This window comes from Mustela putorius, unplaced genomic scaffold, assembly GCF_011764305.1.
Source record: "Mustela putorius furo isolate JIRA1106 unplaced genomic scaffold, ASM1176430v1.1 tig00003869_pilon_pilon_pilon, whole genome shotgun sequence".
NCBI classification, from domain to species: domain Eukaryota; kingdom Metazoa; phylum Chordata; class Mammalia; order Carnivora; family Mustelidae; genus Mustela; species Mustela putorius.
The window spans coordinates 11715640-11726302 of record NW_025422021.1 but is presented as its reverse complement, the minus strand read 5'-3'; the positions used below and the strand labels follow the sequence as shown (position 1 = coordinate 11726302).

Genomic DNA, 10663 nt, shown 5'->3' with positions numbered 1-10663 from the left:
AGGCGGAAATTTAGAAGTTACGATTGTGGTAGGCATCTTGCATGTGTGTATTTCTAGCAGGTATCTCTTTCTCTTCCTTCTGGTCATAAAGGTGGCATCGGCCATCAGCTGGGTCAGTCAGAGTTCTTCCTCTGGGTTTTAAGTGGATCTGGCAGACAGGAGATCCGTTTTCTCTGTTGTGAAGGTGTGGAGATATGGTCTAGAGCTGGGGCTGGGGAGGCACATGCACATAAGCTGTTGGAGACAGTGGAGCCCATCCTAAGAGCTGAGGGTGCATGCAGGTTCATTCCCCTCTTCCCTCCATTGTTTATATCATCTAATATTATCCTCTTTTTGGCTTAAGCTAGTTCAAGGACTTTCAAACAGAAAGTCTTGATAAATACAAAAGCAGCGTTGGAGTGTTTCTATTATTTTGTTATTTCTCTGTTAAGGGTCTCCAATTTTGGAAGCAATTGGGTCATCTATCATTTGTAGCTTTTTAACCTTACTTGTGTGGTTTTATTATAATTTGAAAAGCCAATTTAAGAAGCAAAATGCAGTTCTTTAGGTACTATTTTGTGGCTTTCTGTAACAGCAGTATGTTGCATTATTCATTCAATGTCCTCAGTAGAGTAACAGTAACATTTAATGAAGTATAGCATTTAAGGAGTACATAGTTTTCAGCTGCATTTCAGTCTGGCTTTCCCTCATGGAAATATGATCCTTGTAGGAATTCCCCATGACACAGCACAGTGATTTGAGAGGTAATTTAGAAGAAGAGTTTTTATATTACACTCACACACTGAAAGAGAAAAATGTCAGACTTTCTGAATCCAAATGATAGAAGTCCCAAACATTCTAGGAGAAGCAAGGATTTGAGAGCTTATCATACTCATTTTAAAAGCTAAAGCAGTAAAATAGTTTGTACCTGGACAGAAACTTGATTTTTTTCATTCATCTCACATAATAACTAATACTACTGATTACTATTATTATTTTAAACTGTTTTATTGAGGTGTAGTTTCATACCATAAAATCCACCTGTTTTTAGAGTAAAATTCAGTGATTTTTAGCAAATTACATAGTTGTGCAACCATCACCCAACCAACTTTAGAATGTTTTCATCATCCTAAAAAGATACCTTGTATCCATTTGCAGCCACTCCCTGTTTTTTACTCCCCAGCTTCAGACAACCACTTTCTGCCTCTACTTTCTGTCTCTGTACATTAGTCTTTTCTGGACAGTTTATGTAAATGTGTAATATAATATTCATCCTTTGTGTCTGACTTTCTTCTTTGACAAAACATTTTTAGAAGTTTATTCATTTTGTTTATCCATTTACAAATTCATAGACCTTTGGATCATTTCCAGTTTGAGGGGACTATTACGAATGATACTGGTATGAATATTTACATCTAAGTCTTTGTGTGGATATGCAGTGTAGATTCTCTTGGGTAGATTCCTAGGAGTAGAAATGCAGGGCTCAATGATAAATTTGTTTACTATTTAATTTAATTTTTTTTGAAGTAGGCTCCACACCCAGTGGGGGTTTGAACTCAAGATTAAGCCTTGAGATCAAGAGTTGCATGCTTTATGGACTGAGACAACCAGGAACCTCTCTTTTTTTTAAGAGTATAGTTGATACACAATGTTACATTAGTTTCAGGAGTACAACTTAGTGATTTGATTCAAGTTTATACATCATGCTTTGTTCACTGCAAGTATAACTATAATCTGTCCCATGACATTACTATTACAATATCCTTGACTATATTCATTATGATTTGCTTTTTTTCCATGACACTCATTCCATAACTGGAGGATTGCATCTAACACTCCCCCTCACCCATTTTGCCCATCCCTTCAACCCCCTTCCCTCTGGCAGCCATTAGTTTATTCCCTCTATTTACATGTCTGATTCTTGTTTATTTATTTATTTTTTTAGTTTGATTTATGAGTGGAATCATACGGTTTTTGTTTTTCTCAGTCTGACTTACTTCACTTAGTATAATTACTTCTTGGTCTATCCATGTTATTGTTTCTCCATATCCTTGACATTTGTTATTATCTATCTTTTGATTATTGCCATTCTAGTGGATAGTATAGTGGTATCTTATAGATGTAATTTTCCTTAATGATTAATGATGCTGAGTATCTTTTCTAAGTCTATCAGCCATTTATATATCTTCTATATGTCTGTTCACATATTTTGCCCATTTTCTGATTGGTTTATTTATATTCTTAATATTATCAGTTATTTTTTAATGGTTCTTTGATTTTGAACAGGTCTTATATCATCATAACCAGTTGTAGTGAGTACGAACCTTTAATAAATAAATGAATAAATAAATAAATAATATGTAGTAAGTGCAAACCCCTACTAAATGAAAAACAGGAACAAAATACAAACTAATCACATAGCAAATAAGCCTAGACCATATGCGTGTAGTGATAACAAACTAACCACATAGCAAATACCACATAGCATATAAGCCTAGACCATATGCATGTAGTGATAAGATTAGCGCGGAGTAACAAGTTGTAAGTATTTTAACTTGTGCGAAATATCGTAAACCAAAACATGTTTACGACGTGTGTATGTTTTTGGTGTGTAAGCATAAGAAAAACAAGTGATGTGATGTGTTTATGAAGGAGACTTAGCACAGTATATAAAGAGGCATCGGGTGGGACTGAGGTGAAGCGAGTTCGCTGTGGGGAGGACATCATAGCGGGTGCTACCGACATCCCGACAGTTTCGTTGCCGACCACTCGCTGGTTCTCAGTCTCAACTTCTGGGCTGACCTCTCTGTCTAGATTGTGAGGCGACGTCTCCTTCTCCATGACAACGTCAGCGGGCCGTGACCGGGCCAAGATAGTGGTGCGGACCTCGTCCCAATAAAGATCAAGGGAGTTACATCATATCCATCTCTCTATCTCTTCTTTACACGTTGCGACCTCCTGGCGGGATGCAGGGGTTTTGCTTGCGACACCAGTATAAGTGGGAAATCTGGCAAATGTCTGGATTTCTGTACATGTGCTGCAATGTCTATGTGACTGAAATACAGGTTAGTATTTAAGTTTTGTTATTTTTGTACAGCAAAAATGAGGCACTGGTTGGATTTTGTGGATGTTTCCAGAAATCCCAGAACTGCCTTAACCCATAAGCATTGACTGGTGAACGCACACTAGTTCTACCTTAATTTGAAATGTTCCTGGAATTTACTTGGTTTATAATTTGGTGATTCATAAAGAGAATTATTGAGCAATTTTGAATCAATTATCACTGCTTAATGATTATTATGACATGCTTTATTAATGTAGAGGGTCACGATATATAAAATAGTATGTTTTGTGTTTAGTTCATTTCAAATACAGGGTTATGGTTTGGAAATACTCTTTTCTACTTCCTTGGATTATTTCTCCTATAGTTTTATTTTTTTCATTCTTGGTTGTCCTCTGTAATATGTTACTAATTTCTTTGTATAACACAGCCAGCTGTCTGGAAGTAAGCTGTGGAAACTTTAATAAGCTGTAGAATTTTAGTTCTGGAAGGATCATTAATAATAATCTCCCTCAAGGTTCAGATTTCATTAGACAGGGAAATATAAACTCTGGAGATTTTGATTACTTAGGTCTGAGATGGTTCATGGGAATCTGTTTTTGTGAGTAGAGCTTCTGTGATTCTTAGGGATCAGGCAGGTTTGGAAAATACTGGTGTGGTAGTTAAGAGCAGAGCTTTTGGAATCAGATGGATTTGGATATAAGTCACATTTCATTTAATTGCCAGCTGTGGGTTTTGGGGCACATAAATCATCTCCTGAAGTTTTTTTTTTTTTTTTTCTATTAACAGTACTTACCTCATCAAACTATTGAGAGGATTAAATGAAATAACATATATAAAGAGCAGGGCCTGTAAAAATATGTAGCAAATATTATCTATTATAAGTATGTTCTATTTAACAATAATCGTACACATATTTCAACATTTATGCCCTATAATGAAGAAGACTCATTCCTTGCCCTTAGGAAATTTACCAATTAGTGAGGTGAAGATGAGATTTTTACAGTAAAGGCAGTAAGTTATATCATTAAGGGGTGCCTGGCTGATTCAGTTGATAGAACATGTGATTCTTAAACTTGGGGTGCTGAGTTTGAGCCCACCTCCAGTATAGAGTTAAAAAAAAAAAGAAGTTGTATTATCAAGTAAGTTAAGAGCCATTCTTTTGAAGAAAAGAAATTACATAAGTAGACTGTGCTAGATTAGACTGCAGGGTGAGCAAGTGGAATGGAGTGGTGTGGGAACTAGAAGCAATAAAGAACCAGAGGCAGGAAATGATAAAGCTTCATAAAACAATGAACAGTCCCATTGGTCTATTTCATATGGCAAACCTGGAGTAGTGTCAGGAGATAAGGACCGAAAGATAGGTGGGTTTTGGGGGGCGCTTGAGTGGCTCAGTTAGGTAAGCATCTACCTTCTGCTCAGGTCATGATCTCAGGGTCAGAGTCCTAGCTCTGGGACAGAATCCTAGCAGGTATCCCTGCACAGCGTGAGCATGATTGCCCTCTGCTCTCCCCCCCTTCCGTGGGTGTGTTCGATCTCTCTCTGAAATAAGTAAATAGAATCTAAAAAATTAAAAAAAAAAAAAAAAGAGAAAAGTGGGTGTTTGAGAGAAGATTTAAGGAGCTTACCATATCCCCCCACCGCCGCTGAAGACTTTGAACAGAATGATAGTAAGAATGTAGTGTACTTTAATCATCTAAAAAAATGTACTTTAGATTAACCTGATAATAATGTGAGGGTAAGGATTGATATGGGGGGAAATTAGGAGTTTGCTTCAACAGTAATAGTGATTCAGTAGTAATTAAGGGTTAATGACAATGGGAATCTACATCTCAAAACGGAATGCAAATGCTTAAAATACATCTGAAAGATGCTCTGCATAATTCCTATAGTCCAGGTAAATAAAGAAGAAAATGTCCATATTAAAGATTTTTCATATGGTCCATACTAAAGTTGTCCATATTTTTTTTTTTTTTAAAGGCGGGTCCCTTATTTCAGGAGCTCTCAACTTTGGGAGTCAAGAGGAGGGAAAAGGACCCAAGAGCACCCACGAGAGAGGGGCGGGGAGCAGGCCCCAAAGCCCGAGGGGGCGTGTGCAGGGGCGGGGACGCGGACGGAGGTGCGCGGCGACTCCGCGGTATCGCGAGAGTTGGGCGGGCCGAGCAAGCGCAGCAGTCAATTCCCCCACCCTCCCGGGAGGAGCCGCCGGCCCTGGGCTCTCCAAATTCTGAGCTCTCATCATGGCGGCGGCGGCGGCCGCGGCGGCCGTCGGGGGGCCGCAGCCGCCCCAACCCGAGCTGCCGGCGCCTGGGCTGGCCGTGGACAAGGCGGCCACCGCGGCGCACCTGAAGGCGGCCCTCAGCCGGCCGGACAACAGGGCAGGTGCTGAGGAGCTACAGGCGCTGCTGGAGCGGGTGCTGAGCGCCGAGCGGCCGCTGACCGCGGCTGCGGACGGCGAGGAGGCGGCGGCAGCCGGCGGCGGGGGCGGTCCGGGGGCGGCCGAGGAGGAGGCCCTGGAGTGGTGTAAGTGCCTTCTGGCGGGCGGCGGAGGCTACGAGGAGTTCTGCGCGGCGGTGCGGGCCTACGACCCCGCGGCGCTCTGCGGCCTGGTCTGGACAGCCAACTTCGTGGCCTACCGCTGCCGGACGTGCGGCATCTCCCCCTGCATGTCGCTGTGCGCGGAGTGCTTCCACCAGGGCGACCACACCGGACACGACTTCAATATGTTCCGCAGCCAGGCTGGGGGTGCCTGTGACTGCGGGGACAGCAACGTGATGCGGGAGAGTGGGTGAGTGGAGCCCTCCTCCGGGGCGGGGGGCACCGCGGGCGGCTCCTGCCGGGTCTGGGGAGGCCTCGGGAGGGGGGAAAAGGCTGGGAGCCGACCCTGAGCTGTCAGGGGAAGGGGTGGGGGAGGGTGCAGCCGCATGGGGATGGAGGTGACTGAGCTGTCAGCGGTGGAGAGGGAGTGGGGAGAGGGGAGAGCGGAGAGCGTGTTTACCGAGCGAGGCTGTGAATTTTCGGGGAAGCCAGGGCGAGTGAGTGGTAGCGACAGAGGAGCCAGTGCGTGGGGTAGGAGGGGAAGGAGGAGCAGAAGATTCTTGGGGAATCTGGTGTCGTGCTGTCATTTGTGCACTTACTGGGAAAAGCTTTAAAGCTGCCAGGTTCTTTGGGAAGAAAATGATGTGATTTGGATTGAGTGGTAGGGGGATGGTATTGGGGACCGAATTAGGTCGCAGGATGGGAAGAGTCGGGGAGGTGGTCTTACAGCTGCAGGGGAAGACAGCTTGGGTGGAAGGACTTCTGAACTGTCAGTGTGTCTGTCAGTATCGGCGAAGGAGCTCTAGAGCTTATGAGGGTTGAGGGAGGAGGGAAGGGGAGGGGCCTGCATGAAAAGTGACTGTTGAGCTGTCAGCGGAGTATTTGGTGTGCTGGAATGACATCTAGAATTGGGCTACTGAACAGTCGGTTATAGAACACACTACATACCAGAAGAACAAACAAAACACTGAGCGAATTAGGAATCAAGTATTAGGTCTTCTCCAGTTAAAAGGGCACTTTATTCACTGACTATTATGTGAACATCTATTTAAAAGGAGACGGTCAACAAATGCTTTTTTGATAGGATCAGTGTACCAGGGTGTTGGGACTTAGGACAAAAGGCATTTCAGAGATTGCAGTGAGTTAAAGAGTTGGTGCATGTAGTGTTTTGGCATGGGACATGTTATCAATATCTGGGGAAGTCCTGGGAAAAGAAAAAAAACTTGTTGAAAGAGAGGACATTTTGGCTGGGCAATAGTTGAAAGAATGTTAGCAAACCCAGTTATTCAAGTTTTAATATTTTCTGGTCTTATAATTAATAATAGAGCATACTCCTTTTAGAAAGGGTCACTATTTTCTTCTTTGGAGTACTTGTAGGTTACTGTTACTACGGAATGTTTGTGTCTACCAGGTGCAGGCAAGGCTCCTAGGATATTAAAAATGAACAAGACATTGACTTACCTCCTAAGCGGCTTACGCTACAGTAGAAAATGATAAATTCTTTAAATACTCTGGGAGTTAGAGGAGGCTTCTCTGCAGAGTGAGTACGAAAAAGGCTTCAGAAAGGAGGTATTTTAAGCTTGTAACTAGTATCACTACTACTACTACCAACAACAATGGTAATAGTAATTGCAGCCAATATTTGAGAATTAAAATGTATTCTGTACACTGAAAAATACTTAAACAATTAATATTTGAATAGGCAAAATATTCATGTAGCCAAAAAAGCAAAAGAGAAAAAATAAAAAGATGCACAGTTTGAAGTTTCCCTCCCATCCTGCCTTTCATCTGCCCAGTTCCTTCTCATTGTTACTGCTTTCTCTTAATGTAAAAACAAACAAGGATGAATATGTATTTTGATTATTGTTTCTTTTTGTACAAAAGGTAATGTAACATCTTGCATTTTTCACTTACCAAGCACTTACCAAGAGGTTTTTCCATGTCAGTAAATCGGTGTATCACTCTACTTAAAAAAAAAAAAAAAATCTGCTGTTTAGTGTTCATGTGCATGAGCCAATGAAGGGGCAGAGAGAGAGAGAGAGAGAGAGAGAAATGTTAAGCAGTCTCCATACCCAGCACAGAGCCCAATGTGGGGCTTTATCGCATGACCCTTGAGATTATGACCTAAGCTGAAATCAAGAGTCAGACGTTTAACCACTTGAGCCACCCAGGTGTCCTGCCACTTTGTTTATCATCATTTTTGATATTTGACATTTGGGTTTCCAGTATGAAATAAAAAATCTGGTATACCTGTCTTTTTTTTTTTTTTTTTTTTTTAAGATTTTATTTATTTATATGACAGAGAGAGAGAGAGACAGTGAGAGTGGGAACACAAGCAGGGGGAGTGGGAGAGGGAGAAGCAGGGTTCCTGCCAAGCAGGGAGCCCGAAGTCCGGCTTCTTTCCAGGACCCTGAGATCATGATCTGAGCTGAAGAAGGCAGAGGCTTAACAACTGAGCCACCCAGGAGCTCCCCCACTTTTTTTTTTTTTTTTTTTTAAAGATTTTATTTACTTGAGAGAGAGTGAGCAGGGGCAGGGGCAGAGGACCAGGGAGAAGCAGACTCCCTGCTAAGCAGGGAGGAGGGGGGCACCCTGTGGGGCTCCATCTCAGGACCTGAGCTGAAGGCAGCTGCTTAACGATTGAGCTACCCGGGTGCCCCATACCTGTCTTTTTACACCTGTGCAAAAATATGAGTGAGATAAGTGCTCAATGGATTTACAAATTGTCCTCCATAAAGCTGAGTACTAAGCAAAGTATCGGACTTCTGTGTTCCAACTCCATCAAAAGAGTGTTAACACTTTGGATTTTTATCCATCTGTGTGGTAAACAAATATTAACTGCTTTACATTATGTAACTCATTTAATCTTCAACAAACCTGAGATTGTTACTGTCATTATTCCCATGATACAGAAGAGGAAAGTGGGGCACAGTTTTAAAAAAACTTGCTCAGGATTATACAGGTAGTAAATTACTGCTAGCCTTCTGGCTCCAGAGAGTGACCGCTCAACACTTCTCTCTACTGCCTCTACAAATAGCATTCCTATTGAGTACCTCTGTTCAATACTGTGTTTTTGTCCTTTTTTAAATTTTTTTTTAATATGCCATTCCTATTTGGGCCTTTGTTTCTTTTTCTTCTTCAAAACCTGAAAAAGAGGTGCCTGGGTGGCTCAGTCGTTGGGCGTCTGCCTTTGGCTCAGGCCATGATCCCAGGGTCCTGGGATCCAGCCCTACAATCGGGCCCCCAGCTCAGTGGGAAGCCTCCTTCTCCCTCTTCCGCTCCCCTTGCTTGTGTTCCCTCTCTGGCTGTTTCTCTCTGTCAAATAAATAAATAAAATATTAAAAAACAACACAAAACAAAACACCTAAAAAATGATTTTTTAAGAGGATTTTAAAATGGGAATTGGAGGGGCACCTCAGTGGCTCAGTGGGTTAAAGCCTCTGCCTTGGGCTCAGGTCATGATCCCAGGGTCCTGGGATCGAGCCCCGAATAGGGCTCTCTTGGCAGGGAGCCTGCTTCTTCCTCCCTCTGCCTGCCTCTCTGCCTACTTGGGATCTCTCTCTGTCAAATACATATTAAAAAAAAAAAATCTTTAAAATGGGAATTGGAACAATCCTTTACTGATATTTAGACATTTTTACTTCTTAGGTGAAGTTAGCATTTGGAACCCCTAAAGAGGGGGAAAGTAGGAAATAATATTGACTCTTTCCTGAATTTTGGAATACAGTCATAATAATCAGGTTGGTCTGCATGAGTTGTAGGTCTGATCTAAATTGTGATGCTTCCATGTAGGAGCAGAAATATCTCAGTGTTTCTTTGAAGGTACTCATGCAAGGTGCGTGCTCATCTTATAGCACTTGCCTTTACTGACATCTGGTAGATTCTTATTTTTTCCCTAGCCTGGCAGCGCTCTGTGAATTGATACATAGTAAATAATTCTTATTGCCTATCTGAAATGCAGAGGTATTGCCAGCAGTTGCCATGTCCAATTTCATAAAGGAGAAAAATAAACAAGAAATGTATTGTGGCCATGTGAAAATTCTGGAGTTTTTACACCTCTTTGGGTTAGATAGAATATTTCTGGGCTATACACCTAACGACTGCCTGGAGAGACATAGGTGATGTTAGCCAATAGTGCAGGATAAAAGGCTGCCTTGGGAATCACCAGGTTTACACACTTCACAGCACTCAAAAATATATGTTTATAAAAAATAAAAAAATTATATAAAAAAAAGGCTGCCTCGGGAACCTTTTCAGGACTAGAAATATCAACAAATTACAGTAGTGTTTCTGCCGGGCAAACTGGACACTGTGGCTTGGACAGAATACACTTAACTTTTCTCAGTTTTTGATATTTCTTAAAACCCTTTTAGGTTCCTAAGAATTGAAGACATGTTGTTTTTGGGGTTGTTATTGTAACTGCAATAGAAATTTTTAAATACCATTTTCCAGTAAATTTTTAAGGAAGGATTCTATTTTCTCTGTATCTGCTTTCTTAGAAAACCTGCTGTGCCTTAATCCTTTTCCCAAGTGTCTGTTGTGGTAGAATATGTGATTGGAGGTGGGGAAGAATGTTGGATCTGCCATAACCTATATTACTATTTAATTTTCATATTTATAATTATAAAAATATAGGGGGAAGATTTAGTTATTTTTGTAGTGGTATTGATATGTTATGGAAATATTAACAGATACACAAACCAAAGGAAGAAAACAACTGGGGTGGGTGCCTGGGTAACTCAGCTGGTTAAGTGTCTGCCTTGAGCTCTGGTCATGATCCTGGAGTTCCAGGATTGAGTTCTACATTGGGCTCCCTGCTCAGCAGGAAGTCTGCTTCTCCCTCTGACCACCCCCTCCCCGATCTTGTGCGCTCTCTTTCTCTCTCTCTCTCACTCTCTCTTAGATAAATAAAATCTTAAAAAAAATTCATTTGTGGGATGAATTCACAAAGGGTATGGAAACTAGATATTAATAACTATGTATAACAGTGTAATTTTGCCACTAATGAATAAATGCAGTCATTGTCAAAAATGGTTGATGGATGGATAAATTTAAAAAAATGAAAAATCTAAAATAATATCTGAT

General features: G+C 41.5%; 1 protein-coding gene across 8 annotated transcripts in view; it reads left to right on the top strand.

The window, feature by feature from the left end:
- Positions 1-5200: 5200 nt before the first annotated feature.
- The window catches only part of UBR3 (ubiquitin protein ligase E3 component n-recognin 3), a 239123-nt gene continuing 233660 nt past the window's right edge, over positions 5201-10663 (top strand). For 5 of the 8 annotated variants that reach the window (XM_045066849.1, XM_045066846.1, XM_045066845.1 and 2 more), the window contains exon 1: positions 5203-5828. In XM_045066849.1, the coding sequence (XP_044922784.1) occupies positions 5281-5828 (548 nt within the window). In that variant the 5' untranslated portion in view covers positions 5203-5280. Of the gene's footprint in view, positions 5829-10663 lie in introns of all 8 variants that reach the window. The other 3 variants (XM_045066847.1, XM_045066848.1, XM_045066843.1) reach the window with 2 other exon arrangements.